The 18,625-nt window shown below is 41.1% G+C and overlaps 1 protein-coding gene across 1 annotated transcript in view; it reads left to right on the plus strand.

Moving 5' to 3' along the window:
* Positions 1-18,625, plus strand: part of LOC105087004 (sperm flagellar protein 2) — a 61,270-nt gene that overhangs the window by 25,302 nt on the left and 17,343 nt on the right. Inside the window, exons 8-10 of the mRNA XM_031443901.2 lie at positions 2,438-2,667; positions 14,402-14,508; positions 15,205-15,387. Coding sequence (XP_031299761.2) covers positions 2,438-2,667; positions 14,402-14,508; positions 15,205-15,387 — 520 coding nt within the window. The remainder of the gene's footprint in view (positions 1-2,437; positions 2,668-14,401; positions 14,509-15,204; positions 15,388-18,625) is intronic.

Raw genomic sequence — 18,625 nt, forward strand, 5'->3', positions numbered from 1 at the left:
CTGCTCAGTGAGGACCTTAGTTTACAAAGTAAGATTATAAGTAATTGAAAAATTTTTTTTAGAGGTAGTATAATGTTTCCTGTCTTTCTAATGCCAGACTTATTATTACTCAGAGCCAATTAGTGGGCAATGAAGAAGTCATTCACTGGAATGTTTTATCAGCTCAGCTGATTCCCTTGTGATAGTTCTGCTTTTCTGTTGGGTTCCAAAGGCTCCCCAGACTCTCACTGCTAGTGAGGGGCAGCGAGTCTTATCCTCTTAACTCTCCCCTGAAAGGCTTAGGCAGCGCAGCTGAGCGGAAATAGCCGTCAACAGAGAGTCAGGAGACCTGATGGTCCAGGAAACAGGGAATCTTTCCTTGTCAGTAAGTTACAGCATGCCTAATTGCTTCAGGCCCACGGACTTCATGTATAAAAGAAAACACTCTAACCAGGCTATTCTAGAGGTTTCTACTAGATCTAGATTCTGTGATATACCACAGTTTGCAATAAACATTTACTGGAAATTTGGAAGTTACTTCCTACATAGGCTACAAATGGCAAGTATTCTCAGAAGCAACCACGGCCAGCTAGAAGACGGTTGCTATGGTTTGTTTTCTCCAGTCCTTGTCTCATAATGAAAGTCCTACTGTAAATTCCTCAGCTTGTTGTCTGTATCTGTGGCTCTGTAGTGAAATGCACACGCAAGCACGCATGCACGCGTGCACGCACACCCTTCAGCCTGGTAACCTCACTGCAGTAACGCTTAAAATAATTTGCCTCTGGATTGCCATCAGTTACTTAACAGCATCACAGAGCAGTGATGTTCAGTTCTGTTCTCTGCCTGCTACTTACAAATGAAAACATGTCTTTTTCATTCTTAGGGTTCACAATGCCCATCCTTGTGGCCATCAAGCATAAATGCTTCTTATTTTTATCAGATGTACTCCTATTTCTCACACTTATTTTGTGTGTATATATCTCTCTGACGTCTGAATGTGGCCACAAGGAGTTAAAACCTAAGGCAGTACAGCCATGCTTTCTATTTTGGTTCTTGCAAAAATTCTCCAGTGACAAGAGAAAAAAGAATAGGGAGACCTATCAGATCCCTTTGAACTTCAAATCTCACTTTTCATTTTCCTGGCATTTTTACCAACCCCCAGCCCTGCCCCGCCGCTCCCTTTTTGAGAAGTTTACTCTCTGTGACCTTCCACTAGATGGCGCACTTATTTTGTTACTCTGGTCATGTCTGGGTCTCTAAGAGTGGAGCCCCTCCTCACTCAGGGTTGTGAACTCAATAGCTACCTAGTGCCTTCTCCTCTGGCCCCAGCACACAAACACCATCGAGCATAAACTACCTAGATAATACATACTCTACGGACACTCATGAATACAGCATGCTGGAGTTGAATTCAAGATTCTCTTTAGAAGGAAAGCATTAATGTTATTTTTTAAATTTTTCAGTATATGAATATTTTTTGTGTTCCTGAGTTACATAAGAGCAGATTCAATATGCATTTTTCTGCCATGTTCAATCTTTATTGCAAGATATAAACAAGACTTTCTGTACTACAGTGATACTGTACTTATTCCTGTAGAAAACTTCTCTGGCTTTTAAAGTGACCTTTAATTAGGGCCATGACTATAATCCCCAGTACAGCCTAAATCCACGCCCTACATGAATAACCATAAGGTATGGAGTTGTGTAGTTCCTGGCTCCATTGTGAAGATGAGGAAGTTTGAGAGCTCGAGTAACTCACCCAAGGACCCATGGCTGGAGAAGGGTCTGGAATGAGAACTCAGCTTCCAGAGCTCCGCCCCCTGCCCTGCGGTGGTTCCTAACTACGGCTGCTGAGACCACGTGTTTAGCCAGGAGTTGCTGTTCTCTGAGAAGATGGCATAGCAGTTTCAGTGGATTATCTCGTCAGAGTCCCTTCTGTCAAGTGTATCTTAGATAACATCAAACTCCTTGATACAAAGTTAGAGAAAAGCCACTTTTAGAGAAAACCGTTGCCAAATTTGATTCACTTTACATATAATTTGTCCTGATTCCAAAGAAATGTGTTATTCTAACAATCCTGTTTTACAGGTTTGTCTGCCATGTAACGTGATTCTGGTTCATACTTAGAATGAAGTTTATCTCTTGACATAATCTTGCTTATACAGCAAAATACATTCTAATACTAAAAAAAAAAATTTAATGGAGTCTCTTTCTGTTCAAATTTGTATTAAAATGTGTGACTATTAGCCCTGTAACAAGCATGTATTCTGCTTCTAATCTACATGTATTTACTTATACCCTGCCTTTTTACAGATAGGTTTGAAGAGAAATTAGAATTTTTAAACATGCGGCTTGAATTATCTAACTGAGCTATGGAATGTGTGTGTCTAATAAGCAAACACTCTAAATATGATAGTATCTTTAATGGGGATAACCCTATTCATTTTTCCACTTTCAGCGTGGAAAAATTGACGGAGGTGGCTCGCTATCACATTGAAACATCTACCAAAATTCAGAGTGAACTTTATTTAGGCCAAGAAGACTTCTTCATTAAGGGCGATTTAAAAGTCTTTCCAGATCCACCTCCTCCCGTGCGCCCTGCACCTGTAGAAAAAGAGGAAAATGGCACCCTGACCATTGAACAACTTGACAGCCTTCGCAATCAGTTCTTAGATATAGCACCTAAAGGTAGGGAAAGTAATTATTATGAAAAGAGTAGGGGCAGAGGGGGGAAGGTTAAGATTGACCAGAATGGCAATCACCTATCCACAAGTAAAACAGCCCTCTGGCGCTGTGTGGCATTAAAACAAGCCCTTGCTTTCCACAACATGGATCTGAACTAAACAGAGAAGAAAAGTGTCTAACCCTTTGGGAGTGCAGTGATCCTCATTCCTGCCCCCCCTGCCCCTGGCGGCAGGTTGGTAAATTTGAGTATTAATCCATCTGGCAATTGAGAGACAGCCTTCGTGCATACTTCTAGTTTAAGTTTTGTACTAGGATTATGAGTGTGTGTTTCTGTCTCCCCCACTAGTCTGTGAAGGGAGACCAGGGAGTAGAGAATTTCCCTTTTGTACTTGCCTTTTTCCTCAATGTTTTGGAGACCACAAGCGGAACCTTTGTTAACCCATACTTGCTTAATGGATTAATTAATCTGTTCACATGTAAGAGTATAGTTATTTTCTGCACACAGATTCTTTATTTCATTCATATTTTATTATTATGGTGCTGTAGCACCAGGCTTTTTTAAATTTCAGAATCTTTCTGCATGTAGATTTTCATCAATGAATTCCATCCATTGATAGCACAAATAATTCAGACAAATCATGTAGGATTGTAACTCCATTCTGTAAGTCAGGATACTGAGTCACAGGGCAATTGAGAATCTGCCTATGGTCCTGTATCATTCAGGACTCTCCGGGTTCAAAGGGCTTCCCCTCCCTTCCCACTGAACTAAATTGCCTCTCATAAAGAGGTTTATCTTCCAACAGCTCCTACTTACTGGAAAATCATTACTTTCCTCTAAAGAATAATCAACTAACATTTGTCTAGTACTAACACAGTTCTGCTTTCATAATGGTTGTATTTCATTTATTTTTAAAAAATTCAGTGTTTCCAGAAAAGCACATTAGATCTCATTAGTTAAAAGAGAGTTACTTTGCTAAGTCTGAAGACCTCCTTGCTAAGCCCAGTGGGTGAAACAGGTGTAACTGTGTGTCCCTGGATAGACCCCTCCCCTGGCGTGTATCAGCTCATCCAATCAGCTTGAGTGGAGCTACACCTCCAAGATGTAAAGGCACACACTACAGCGGTGGATGGACACCAACTCAGGTTGGCAGCATTTGGGCAGGAAGCAGCAGGTACCCCCAAAATGGCCATCAACAGGTACAGAAAAATCTCAATTTCACAGAGCCACCACAGGAAACCCCTTCAGTCCTTCAGTCAGGCAGATTCCACCCTCTTCCCCATTGTGAGGGCTTCACAGTGTCTTTTTATTGCATATGTCCTTCTTCAAAGCTGATTTTACTCTTCATTTTATCCACACTAGTTTTTGCACATAAAATAGAAAGAGGTATAAAAATTCAAATATGAAATGTGATCTGCTTTAATCCTAAACTAGGGTGACTAGAAGCAGGTCAAAATTAAAAGTGTTTGGGGGCCTTTGGATAGGTGAAAAATTATCAACCACTCATAATCCCTTTCAGAAGGGACTTTACTATTCATGTTAACTGTAATACATTCTTGGCTCCAACCACGTAATCAGAGTTTGCATTTCAACTAAAAGTTAAAAACAAGTTATAAGTATCAGCTATAACTTGACATGTGTGTTTCTTAGAAGATTAACTCTCAAAACTGTTGGGGCTAAAAATGTCATCTGGTACATTTGTCTCTTTTCAGAGTATGGTAAGACACAACGGTTTTCAATGTACACTGGGAATAAGAAGGAAGGGAAAAGAAAGGGAGGGAGAGGAGGAGGGAGATAGTTATATACTTTTTTTAAAGTAAATATAAGGGGAGGATATAGCTCAGTGGTAAAGTGCATGCCTAGCATGCATGAGGTCCTGGGTTCAATCCTCAGTACCTCCATTGTACTTCTTTTTAAACTTACTCTGAATCTATAATTATTTCAAAATTTTTTAAAAACTTAAAGAAATTTTGCACTTAGACAAATAAATAAATAAACCTAATTACCTCTCCCACCAGCATAAAAAGGGGAAAAAACTTAAGGTAAATATAAAAGGAAAGCCACTTGCCCTAGGGACTTAGAATATAATTTGAAAAAGCAATCAAAGAAGAAGAAAATATAAACTTCTACTTAGGTTCTTTCTGAAACAGAATAGGAACTTGATAAAGTGTTCAAGAATGCAAAGCAAAGGAGAATCAGTGTGCAACAAGGTTGGTCAGGAAAATTTTGTGATAAAATACTTTGGAGGGAGGAACTGAAAGAAGTCAACAGTGATGTAATGGCAAAGATACAGCGGCTATTTAAAGTTGGGGGAGCAGCCACTAGAAAACGTGTAGAATGAAGAATGAGTGTGGTTGGTCGAGGGAAGGTTAGGGACTGCTCTGCTTCTCCTTCCCCAGCTGCATGAATTGCAGGAAAACAGGTACAGAGGCCTCCTCTGTCTGGGGAACCACCTCCACCCACCCCAGCTGGCGAGTTAACCCAGGTTTAAGAATAACAGTAGTAATTAATGCAGAATTTACAAAGCTATCCAATCCCATGGAACTGGGGGATCTTGATGGATCAAAATGAGTTACAGACTATAAGCAAAGAGCCTGAACCCTTTGTTATTAGCTCAGTTACCCTGTTTGAAAAAATATACATTGCATATGGTGCTTCTTAAGTATCGGGTAGTCTATCAATAGAAATGATACTCAATGTTGTCATTTTGCTAATGTATAAAGGGAAGCAGAATAATCATTCCATTTTCTGCATCCCAGAGTCACAGAATTAGAGGTTCTCTGATGCCGTCTTAGAAGTCAGGCAGGGAATGCTGACTTTGTCCCTCTGTGAGGAAGTCCAGGAATTACCACTCACCCCTTCTCCCGGTTCACCTGGTCCCCAAAAGCATCCTCTGACTTTAGTCTTTCTTCCTCATTCTTGCAATTGTTGTTCACTGCCTTAAATCTTTTGCATGAATTTTTTTTTGGTCATACTCCTTCTAAGATACCTTCCATGGTATTTACCCTAGAAATCTGTAATTTCAAAACATGATCTTAGTTGAGGTGGTAGCAGTTTGAAAGCACAGAGCATCTGGCTGAAAGTGGTACATTTCTAAATGCGTAATCCTTAAAACCTCCTGCTTAAACTTGAACACTGCCATTATTTCTAAGCCAAGACATATGAGCATTTCCTTATACTATTTCATATTTGCCAATGCAGCCTATGATATCTAGGATGTAAGCTTCGAGCTCACTAAAATATATTAAAATCTGATTAGTAGGTGAATTTTTCTACAAAAAAGCACCCATATTTGCACATAATAGTCATTATGTTACTAGGCCCATAGTAAGATTTTTTTAGCAAATTCACAAAGAGTGTTAATGTTGTTAAGTTACACTTTGTGACTTTTAATTATGCTACATAAATGAAATTATTGAGGAAAATGGATAATCTTTCATTTAAAAATGACTGAATAAATACTTGTGAGTAGCTGATATCATGATATTAATGGAAAAAACTAAAGCTTAAGAAGTTTTTCTGAGTGTTGGTTAACCCCCACGGAAATTAAAAGTCTTCATTAAGATAGTCCTTACTGAAAACGATGTAAAATTGAAAATGCATCATATACTGGAATGCTTATGTTTATCACTCCTTTCCTGGTCAGATTCTGCCACTTGTGATAATTCTGAATCTCCTTTAGTAAGGGTAGTCATTAGACATAAAATATCATTTGTTGATTGTCACAAATGTGCTAGGAAAAAAAAGTCATCTTACACGTGATAATCACACAAGATCTTGCAAAACATAAGGAAATAGCCTGTCGTGGTAGCATTTTTCTTGCCACCCAGCAAAGATCTATACTTAGAATTTAGGAGCAGCTTAGGTAGGAGACAGCCTGAATTACCAGGTGTGTTATGCATGGACTGTCCCAGGAACCGTTCCCATGAGTATACGCCCAGCACAGAGGGATTCAGTGAGCATTTCCTGGATTACGGCAATAGCCAACATCGGCATGGCATCAGGCCTCACGTGTCAGGCCTCAAGCCAGCATTTCCATGTAAATTCACTTCTTCTCCATTGCTGGATGAGTAAGCAGACCCAGCCATGGGTAAGAAGAGTCATACAGCTCCTTCCAAATCCACTTCTTGTCCAATGACTGTAATTGGATCTTGAACAAGTTATTTAACACCTTTCAGTCTCACTTTCCTCATCTGGAAAATGGGATATTTCAAGGGGTTGTTATGAGCCTTAAATTAACTAATACATGTAAAGTGCTTTAAAAGTGTCTGGCACATAGCATGTGCAATTTAAGTGTGATGTAAGCCATTATCACTTGATTATATAATTACAGTAACATTATATTATTATATAATATATAACATTTTACAATATTGATACTAACGATGCTTATGATTATCCAAAATGTTAGCTCCATTGCTGAGGGTGCACACACCCTAATAGGCACCTGCAGCATTGCCCGAGAACAATTCCAGAAAAAAAAAAAATCGCAACAGCTGGTGGAATTGAACCATGAGGAACGTGACTCCCTGGGGACCTTAAGAATACAAAACCAAAACACTCATTTTATGTAAGCTCTGGGTGGGTACATCTCGTCCCAAACACCAAGTGCCAAGCACGTCAGGAAGACAGCCTTTCTCCAATGGGAGCAATTTGAAGTCTGTGGAAACTGGAACACTTTAGCCGTGTTCCAATGTCCCCACTTAAACCACAAGAACTCCTTTTCCTTGTCAGCCCATCAGTACTCCATGTAACACCTGTAGAGATTTGGTTCTTAACAGTTTTGGCTTCTACTGAGAGGCTATTTGGAGAGCATACCATCCCACAAATTCTGTACCCTTTCCTCCAAAGAAAGGCAGCATTCAGTTGTTCGAGTCCCTTAGCTTTGTTCTAAAAACTGACAAGGGCCCCTCCTTCCGGCCCCTTTTGGAGATCTTTAGACTCAGCGACTGGTCTGAGACAAGTTCAAGAACTCTCAGCTGCAGTGGCTTAACAAGATCACTCAGTGATATGGTTTTTACAGGAATTCAAAGGAGGAAGTAGTTATTGCCGCCCGTGTGTGTCAGCAAAGGGTTTAACCCGTGGGAAGCTTCTGGACAGACGCTTCCAGGAAGAGAAGCAGGGCAGGGTCTTCCAGGCACAGGTGAAAATGGAATCGACATCGAGATTTTGAGGTTGCATGACGTATTTAGGGAACAGGCAACAGACCAGCTAAGGCAAGTGGCGGGAAGCTAGGCCTCAAAGAGCTGGTGGCTGAGTTGTGAAGTCTCAAGTGGCCCTCAGAGGACATGCAGGAGAGATTATCAAAGTCATTTAGAGCCAAAGGACTTGGAGAGTGGATTAGTGGGAGAATGAGGCTGTGTCTGAGAGCAGCGGACGCTCCCGTCTCCGCACAGAGCCTCCACGCACGAACCGAGAGGCAACGGGGAGGGCACCTGGGTTGTTGTCTGAAAGAAGTAACTAGAAAGTTTGGGGGGTTTCCTAAGCTTAGTGTCTCTGAGAAAATTCTAAAACTATGATACTCTATGTTTGCAGGTAAGGAAGCCCCCTCTTTTGATCTGAAAAGTCTTTAAAGTAGTCTGACATCTACACAGATCAAGAAATACAGCAATGTTTCCTAGGAGAGGTGTGAGAGAGAAGGATCAATGTTATTAACAGGAGTATCTCACCAGGGGGGTATTAGAGGAAAAAGAAGTGAGGCCGCCAGGTGCCCTGCGGGTCCCTCGGCTGGTGAGCTCCTGCTCGCCCAGATTCAGGTCACGGACGTGCAGTATGAATTGAGAAGCCTTTGGACCCGGTGAAACTGCGGTGGGCACAGGCTCAGGAGGAAACATGTTCCTGTGAAGCCAAAGAATTTATTAGGCGAATGAAAGCGTGTGCTCCGAATTCGAGATAGCACCTTCTGGGAAATCTGTCCATGAAACCGAAAACATAAATATCAGCTAAATCAGTAGTGAAAGTTAAAGACTTTTCCTTTAGCGACATGATTTCTGCTTTTTTCACACGTTCATGCATGTCCACCAAGGTTCCTGTGTGTAGAGCAGGCCCTGAAGGCCGAGGGTGGGAGACGTGGAAGTTACCCCACGTGCAGGTAAGAAACGGAGGCAGGAGGGAGGTTTGTTTTCAATGAGCACAGAAACATCTAGGATTTGGAAAAATCCTTCAAACAAACAAACAAACAAACAACCCAGGGCTTTGTTTTAACAACAACCGCAGAGACTGGTTAAAAGGCAAGCTAGAAGTTAAGTGCAAATAGAATAAGAAAGGCAGAGGCAGACTGACTAAAGGCAAAGGTTTTCAATTCAAAGATGTTAAGAGATAAGAGACTAAGAAAAGCAATTAGGAAAGATTGATTTTCTTACACGTCTACCTAGTGCTCAGCCCTCGCCTCGCACATTCTGGAGCAAAGAGGTAGGTGTGTTTCTGTCAGAAGAGCTCAAAGTCCAGTCGAGGAGTGAAAGCCTGGGGCCCTAAAACAGGGCAGGGAAACACTGAGTGTGTGTGTCAACACGAGGAGTTTTAATATAACGTCACAGAAGCACACAGTCCAGGTTTCACTGTGCCATGAAATAGCAGTGTTGTCAAATGAGCAGAAGGTGAAGGCAGAGAGAGGGATGGTTGGTTGGTCTAAGCCATCTGTGTTCTGGGAGAAACTGTATTTTAGGACAATTTGTGGAACTTTAATAATTCTGTCCTTTTGTCCAGATAAATAAATATCCTTTTTTTGTGGCAAATAATCAAATGATTGTCAAAAATTAGACCTTTGGGGAAAAGAAACAGATGAAGCATGCGGCACAGCTCCTTTCCAGAACCATCTGAGAAGGGCACCCTTTTGGAGCAAGTGGGCCATGTCACCACCAGAGAAGGCAGGACTGAGGCGGGAGGGAAGAGGTGTCCCAAGCAAATCCTGCAAAAAGCAGTGTCCCTCTCCTGTGTGGAGACAGATTCTAGAATGAAAAAGACCACAGCATTCTTTGCCCATAGGAGAAACCTGTAATGTGAAGTGTGTAAACTTGGGGGGCTCTGGAGTCAGAGTGCCTGCTAGTTAACCTCTCTGTGCCTTAGAGTTTTTTAATCCATAAAATGGCTAGTGATACTAATAATTGGTCCCTTTTCTGAACTATAAAATAGAGATACTGGTTTAGGAGGATTAAATGATAGAAAGCACTTGGAGCACTAGCCAGAATGCCTGCTAAGTAGTGAAAACTCACTAGAATTTTTCCAGAAATGAGTATATGTGGAGGGGCAGGGATTAGGCAAAACTGAGGGGAGGCATTGATGATTACTTAAAATAACAACATGGAGTTATTTTAAAGACAGGGAGCCTCCAGATGGTGTGATTCGAGTCACTGAAAAGCAGAAAAGGCCACGGATACTTGACCATTACCTTCCAAAGAGGAACAACCAGTTTTTAAAAATTTGGCTTAAAAAGTACCCTTGGCTTGTATATGATGAGATTCTAAATCTTATGTTCTGTGACCTGTGTCGTAAGCATGGAATGAAGTCAAGGGGAAACCAAGTGAGTCTTTTTTACGGCACCGACAACTTCAGGACCGAATTTCTCAATGCACATCATCTCAGCAAGGCTCACGCCAGAGCTTCCCTAGTGGAAGCGACAAGCGGTTCTCCAGTGGGCAGAGCCACCACGGAGCTGATGGTGAGGACCATGAGCAAGGTGACCCTCGGGAAGGGTGGAGAACCTGTTCAGGTCCTACCATGCTATCGCCAAGACCGGACATCCCCTCAAAGATTTTATCTGGATGTGCACACTGGACGACATGAAGGGCATTGATATTGGCCCGGTGTTCAGAACTAACAAATCAGCGAGAACGTTTACATATTTTATTGCCGAAGTAGAACGGAGAACGCTAAGAGAGAAATTAGAAAAAAGTAAGTTCTTCTCCGTCATCAGTGATGGGCTCACAGACAGTTCCATCCAGGAAGCTGAACGCGTGTACGTACAGTTTGCCCATGCAGGCAAAGTGCATTGCCAAATCGTCGGGGTGCAGATGGTGGAAAAGAAGGATCCTCTGTCAATAAAAAATGCCATTGAGAAAACTCTGGAGAGAAATCTTCAACTTCGGCTGTCGAACCAAGACTGGGCAAAGAAGCTGGTTGGTTTTGGAAGTGATGGTGCCTCCGGCTCAGAGGCAGAAAACAGCAGTGGGGTGGCCCTGCTTTTAAAAGAAATCCAGCCATGTGTGCTGGCTGTTTACTGCTTTCCACATCACCTTGAGCTATCGTACAAGGCAGTGTTCCAGAGCGTTCTCCTGTACAACCACGTCAGAGACCTTCTCCAGAGCATTTATTACTTCTATCGTAATTCTCCTCTTCACAAGAGTTCTCTGATGGCTGCTTTCAAAGGCCTTCACATTCGGCCTGTGGTGCCCTCTCCAGTAGGAGGTGGGAGGTGGCTTCAGGGATTACAGGCTGCCCTCCAGAACTTTCTCAAGGGATATCCAGCAATTGTCCAGCAACTGCATTCGGTAAGGAATTTTGAAATACCATGCTATTTTAGTTTTTCAGAATAAAGAGAATACTTTTTACTGAGCAATTTGAAATAATAACTTTGAGAAAGATAAACCACTATTTTATCTTCCACCTGTGTTACAGACAGACGAAAGCAGAAATGATACCAGTCATCAGAAAGCCAAAGAACTTCTAGACTTCCTTCTCCAAGCAGATGTTGTTAAATTTGTCCACTTCTTGGTGGATGTCATTAATATTCTCAGCATTCTGTCCCGGGTCACTCAAAACAGAAATTCCTCAATTGCTGATGTATTTGCCACCTTAGAGTCAACACTGGACATGCTCAGAATATATCAAACAAGGTGAGGTGTCAGCGATGATCTGAGGGTCTGTCAGACTAGACAGTTCAACTTGAGAAATCATTTGCTAGGTGCTTTTTCATTTAATTTGTCTATTTGGGGGGATTTTTTTTCCCTCCCCAGACCGGGGCCAAAAGAACGGAGGGTGGATTCAGTCACACACTTTCATGGTAACTGCCTTGGAGGTAAAGGAAACATTTCTGACGTGAGAAACACGGTTTTAACACATCTTATCAAGAGACTGCAAGGCTGTTTTAGAGATGCCAGCCAAGATGTGGTGAAGGCAACCACAATTGGAAGCTTTAAATTGTGGCCCACAAAGATCAATCAAAGTAACCTACCTTGCACGGGCTCTGAATCTGTTGTTCTTTGATTGTCTGTACAAATGTCTTTCAGATCTGTGACTTTTTTGTGTATTGATTGCAGAATTTGGAGAAGAAGAGGTGTCCGTCCTGATTGCACATTATGAACCAGTACTGGAAGCTGCCAAGGTGAAAATTGACAAAGTGGACACAGAATGGAGCATGTTGAAATTAGAGATTTACACTAGGTGAGATGGGTAACCTAGCTGATATTTACAAATATCTTATTTGGGAGTCTCAATCTTTTACATTTTTTTTTCATTTTCCCTCCTAGATTTCACAACGTCCGCAAATTGACCTGGGATTTGGTGAATTCTGTTTACTTCCACAAGTATCCGAACATCCTAACACTAGTTGATCTGGTGCTGAGCCTCCCGGCAAGTTCAGCGGAAGCAGAACGTGGCTTTAGTCAGTTGAAGTGCACCAAGTCCCAAATGCATGCCAAGGTCAAGGCTGAATGCATGACGGATCTCCTGATAATTCAGCTGAATTCTCCAGACATTAATAACTTTGACCCCAGGAAAGCCATTCGTTTATGGAATACAAGAACAGCATCTTCAACTGTTGACTCAAGACCTAATTCAGATTGTTCATCAAACTCAGAAAGCCATTATGAAAGTGATCAGTGATGTGACAAATGTTGACCTCTTCATTGAGCATAGCAAAAACAAAAGCAAAAACAAAAACAAATCCTATTTTCAAAATCCTGAAACTTAAAATTCACTAGTCTTCACATTGAAAATGAAAGGCATTTGGCATCTTCCAGACTTACAGAGCAAAAATCCAAAGATGGGTTTTCCTCTAACTTTCTAATTCTAGATGTCTATTCACACATGATTTCACATTCTTTGGGTGAAGTGTATACTTCTAAGCAATGGTGTTATTTTGATGTAATCCTTCTGAGAGATATTGCAGAGGGTTGCCAGACTAGGATTAGGATCTGAGTTCGTTTAGGCCTATTTTTCCTGGATAATTCTAAATGATGATTGCATTAGGTGACTAATTTACAACCAAATTGAAAGAGAGCTTTGTTTTGATCCTTAAACAAGATTTGTAAGCTTATCTGTTTCTGTTACTGCATTTTATGTGAAAGTCATTTCATGACATGCCTCGTTCATTTAAATAACAAGGCCAAAGATTAAAATAGTTGTCACATTTCACACTAAAGCCCCCAGATAAATCATTCCTATATAAACTGAAAATATTTTCCTACAACACTTTGCATGCGCCATAGCCAGTAGAGACAGTGGAAATATTTTACCTAACTACCAGAATTTTTAAATACTTTGAGCCTTTTCAGTTTCAATTGAGTTTATTTATGGTTTCATCTTGAGGAACATAAATGACTTATTTCTAACGTATCTGAAAACCAATGCGTTATCATATAAAGATCATTTTAACAAAAATTCCACTACCTGGGAAAGTGTTCTCATCTCTGTAAAATTGGATACTCAGGTTTGATCAAAACAGACAATTTATTTCTGAACAACCTACTGGATGGCTAGTTATATCAAAGAAAGGAAGATTCTGCTCTTGCTACCCAGAAAAGTATCTCAAACTTGTAAATTTGGTTTGAACCACTGAAATTTTTTAAAGGACTGCTGTATTTTCCCAAAGGTTAGAGGAAATTATAAAGTTCATGCTGGACTTTAGAAATGCTAAAAACACAAATACAAGAAGAAAAACTTGAGATTCTACATCTATTTTTTACTCTTTTTATACCTAAACAAAGAAGAATAGCTCTATACTCTGGACTGGAAAGATACCCCAATACATGTAAGAGTGTCTCCTGGCTGTAGAAGGTACCTCTGCTATAGGAGTTAGGCATTTTTTAAGTAGATGCATTTATTTTGCTTCCTTACTTCTTTTTTTAATGCATGTGCATGCAACTTCAAGTGAGCAACAGCCTAAACAGACTCAAAGTAGATTAGTGTTCAAGAGCAAAGTGTTTAAAAGGTTAGTGATTTTTTAAAAAAGAAGTTAGTGATCTTTTATAAAATATGTCAGAATATTTGAGCCAATTAGATGATTAAATTAGCACTTCCAATCCAGTAGTCTCCCTACAGTTATAAAAACAAATATATTCTGACTTAAAAAAGTAAAATGAGGATAAATGTGTTACCTTGATCACAGTGGTGATTTGCATGCATTTGAAACACCTTTATCCCATATTTACCAAAACGTTTTACTCTTGTGCCCTCCTGTATAATAGAAACCCTTGGGGTCTTTTTTTTTTTTTTAATTCAACCTATTCTGAGTAAAAGTTCAAAGACTCCAAACTAAAATATAAAGTCTCGGTATTCTGTGCAATCTGGAATGATTTATTATTCAGCCAAGTAATAAACTGAGAAACAATAATGAGAGAGCATCAGGAAACTGATTGTTATTTTTAGGTGTTCAGACTGTCTTCTGTTTCTCTAAGGGTTACAGTTTTAAATTATATGGAAAAAGTAATTACATGAATATCCATTATTCATTCTACTTTAGCAAAAGAAACAAATCCCTGCCATGTAATAAAAACTGAAAAGATATTTTTCATTGTATTGTAGGCATAATAGGACATAAAGCATTTGCCGACATTCTGCTGGATTTGATAACCCTCAACCTTGGAACAAACAACTTTCCTAATAGTTGGATGCACCTCACTCAACCTGAAGTAAGCTTCATTTTTGTTGGGGTTTCAAGTTTTGAGCATTCTTCTTGTTTGATCAATAAGTCAGTAATTTTAAAATAACCCATACCTGCACAGTATCTGACATTTAGCAGGCAGCCAGTAGGACCTGAATGAACTACAAGTTCAGATCATAGTGTGCACATGCTCAGTTTGGAAAATGAGCGATGATGCTGACTGTCGATGAAACGTTACAGAGACCATGAGGCTCCACCCATGAGTTCGTACCTATTACCACCGGATGCAATGAGCCTAACTAGTAATAGTAGGCGATTCTGGCAGTTCCTTCTCTGCATCACATTCTGTTCCTTAGGAATGCATCAGGAGACGAAGGGGTTAAGGAGTATTTCCCTACAAGCAGTGGAGCCCTGGTAACCATCCTCTTCATTCCTCCTCTGTTGAAAAGGTGCAAAGTGTACCACAGTTGCAAGTGTTAATTTGTTGCGTAACAGTAAGCAGAAAATACAAATATCGAGGAAATGAGGAATGAAACACTTTCCAGGTTCTGTCTGGTGTGGATCGGTTGGTAGGACCTGAGGGAACAAAAGTCAGAACTCGCTCTACTGGCCAAGCTAAAACCTTACTTCCTTCATCGAAATCTTTTACTAAGAAACACGAGGAGGTAGAGGGTCACCCAAGAGTCATACAAATATTCCATTGGCATTTCCTGTTTTCTTCTAGTTGCAGGAGTTAGCATCTTTATTGGCCATAAACTCAGAGTTCGTGGACTGGCGGAAATTCTTGTTATTAACGGCACTGCCTTGGCCCATCCCTCTGGAGGAGGAGCTCCTGGAGACCCTGCAGAGGTTCAAGGCTGTGGATGAGGAGCAGCTGGGCACAGTCACTTTCGAGCAGTATATGCAGGTTGCTACCAGCCAGCAGCTAGTGACACTGATCATACCAGAGTGCTTTTGACCTAAGAAGTGTATTATTCGCTGACTTCACAATGCCAGGGATCCTGGCCCATGTCTAGGCTCCCAGGGACAGCACAGGCACTGTCAGGTCCCAGGCAGAAGTCTGGCTTCCATCCCCAGGGAAGGGTCTGAAAGAGTCAGAACTGCTTGGAGGGCTAAAAGTTCTGAAAGAAGTCACACAAACTTCATTGTCCTCCTGAGCAGTTTCTAGATCGTTCTTAACCTTGGCTGTACATCAGAAGCACCTACAGAGCTTTTAATAAACCCATTGCTCAAGACCTAATATTCTGGGAGTAGCAACAACAGTTGCAATGAACACAGGAAAAGGGGCATTTTTTTTTCCTTCAGTCAAGAGTGTGGTGAATGATTAGATGGTTTCAGACAAGTTGAGTTTGAAATGTCTGTGGGAAATGCAAGACAGAAACATCCCATCTGATATGGCAGATGGAGAAACAAGTCACTACCACATAGATAGTTGTTAAATTTATGAATGGACAAGATCACCCGGAGGAAGTGTGTAAAATGATGGATAATCCAGTAAGGGGATACCTGACTTGCAGGTAGGATGTATCCGGTGACCTTCAGCAGAGTAATTTTGATGGAGTACAGAACACAAATTGCAGAGGGTAGATGAAATGAATAGGTCTTAGGAAGTGCAGGTAAGAGTAGTCAATTCATTTTGAGAAGTTTGAGTGAGGAAGGAGTGAGAATGGAATGCCATAACTAAGAAGGGCCTGAGTGACTTACTTATCGTCTCCTAATTGAACCCACCCTAGCACTCACCAAGTCACTTTGCTGGTAGATACGAAAGCTGGAAACTTTATAAGGTGCTAAATTTGAAACAGGGCAATGATCTCTGGGTACCTGTATCTCAGATAAATTTCATCATCGAAAGATCACATCCCCTCCTGCTTCTCTTTTCTTCCTTAATTAATGGAAGATGTGCTCATCGCCAGCCCTGAGATTCCCATGCGCACAGCTGAGCCAGAGGAAATGGCACTTACACACTGAGGAGGTTCTTCAAGGCTGATTAAGAAAGGTGCCTAGCTGACTGGGCTCTGATTTGCTTCCCAAGTAGAGCAATTTGTGGGTTCTTTCGTTGTGCTTGATCTGGACTTACAACTTGCAAAAGTGCTTTTGTTTAAAACATAAACATCAGAGAAAAACATATTCTATTTTGTTGTCAGCTTAAGATTTTAAAAAGTGGGCACTTGTGAAAATACCAGCCTTCGCTCTTTACAGTTTATGCCAATTAACACAGGATATTGATTTAAACATCTTTTTGCACAAACATGAGATGAACACAGGTGTTGGAAATTTGCACCAAAGCGCTGAGCAAAACCAGAAAGCTCCCTTACCAAAGGTATGAATTTCTTAGAGAAAGTTGGTCACTGCATTAAATTGAAACTCAGAAATACCTATTAGGACACCTCCTGTGTTTTGGGAGCAGTTGATTTCTGAGCTCTGACCTCTCCCCTGGCCCACCCATCCCCACTCCTCAGGAGGCCCGGGACAAGAAGGCCCTTTGGAGAGGCCCGCTAGACCTCCCCACGTGACTCACAGATTTCCAGCACTCACCAGATCACACCCACACAGGTCTTTATGGGAATGTCAGAACAGCTTCTAGGGCAAAATTTTATGGTTTGTCAGAAACGCCACCTTAGAATCGTAAAGTAATACATCTGCTTTGCTGAAATGAAGTCCTCCGGGGGGTGGGGGGAGGGCTCCCTACTCTGCCTTTTCTTTTTTCTTTTTTCTTTTTTCTTTTCTTTTGACTAATTACAAGTTCACCGCAACAGCCACTTAAGAGTGTGCTGATTTCCCCAGCTTCTAAAATGGAACGAGAGGCAGCATTTGCACAGCTCATCACGTTGGGGTCAAGAGGTTCTTGTCTTGTAGCAGAAAGAATTCAGAGACAAGAAAGCAAAGCAAGGATGTATTAAGAGATAGGTAGTACGCTCTCAAGAAAAGAGCAGGCAAACCCAGGTGGGCGGCTGCCCCGAGTTTCCCTGGCAAGCTCGTTATATGAGTGTAAAAATGAATGGGCAGAATATTCATTGGTGCGGAGGGGTTTGGGGTCATCTTTCCTGATCTTCATCCCAGCTCCACCTTCCCAGGTGGGGAGGAGGGATTTTTCATCCTTATTTAGTCTTGATTGGGAAGTTGGATGAGGTCATAATGAACAAAAGTTTACATTCAGATGGTGGGGATTCCTGCCTGCCCCACCCTTCTGCCTCCAGGACATGTATCAACCCAGAAGGTATGTTTTTTATTAGTCCAGAGGATCCTGTTTTTCTTGGTCTGTCCCAGGACCCCTGTTGTTTACAAGATGTATGATTGTCTATCATTTGCCCATGTCCCCCTTTCTCTGCTCATATCTAGCTACCTGCCTGCTCTAATAGCCAGGCTGGGTACTTCAGCTAAGCAATGAGAGCGTAAGAGTGCATCTCATTTGCCTTTGCTCCCACCCCTGCTGCAGCTGTCACACGCTCGCCTGTGTCGCATGTGCACTTTTAGTCACACTCATGTAGAATTCTTTGATGTTGAACTCTCGGCTCATCGTCTGTCGGTGAGGGTGCACGTTACTGTAAGGCTTGATGAGCCCGATGTTCTAGGGTCCAAACAGTGCAGCGCTTACTCTTTAAGGAAAAGTAAAATAATCTAAAATTCTTTGGCCCTGTTTCAACAAAAGAGTATGAAGGACATTTCCATATTTTAAGGAGAAACCACCTGATTATCCAGTGAGACAGGATGTGGTTGACCGAACCTTGCTTTATGAATTTAAACCCAGCCCTACCATACACACTGAACTTTTCACATTGCTGAAATTTCAGGGATGACTTTTTAGAAAACATTAGTCGTTCTCTAATTCCATCCTCTTTTCTTTCTCAGGTGGGCCTCTTGTATGTGAAACACTTTGAAACAGTTTCCTAATCTATAAAATATCACCTTTAAAAAAAAATCTAATATGAATGAATTCTTGGGTTTAAGAATCAGGGAAAATTCCTGTGCATTGAAACAATTTGGATATGAAATTGATGGTTGAAAAATGGGGGCAGGGTAGAATTCCTCTCTGTTTCTTTTCTTTTTTCTTTTTTTTCCTTTCTAGCTTCTTTTAGTATTTCCTCTTTATCACTGATTTTCAGCAAGTTGATTATTGTATTTCTCTCACTGTGGTTTTCGGCCCA

This window comes from Camelus dromedarius, chromosome 3, assembly GCF_036321535.1.
Source record: "Camelus dromedarius isolate mCamDro1 chromosome 3, mCamDro1.pat, whole genome shotgun sequence".
NCBI lineage: Eukaryota > Metazoa > Chordata > Mammalia > Artiodactyla > Camelidae > Camelus > Camelus dromedarius.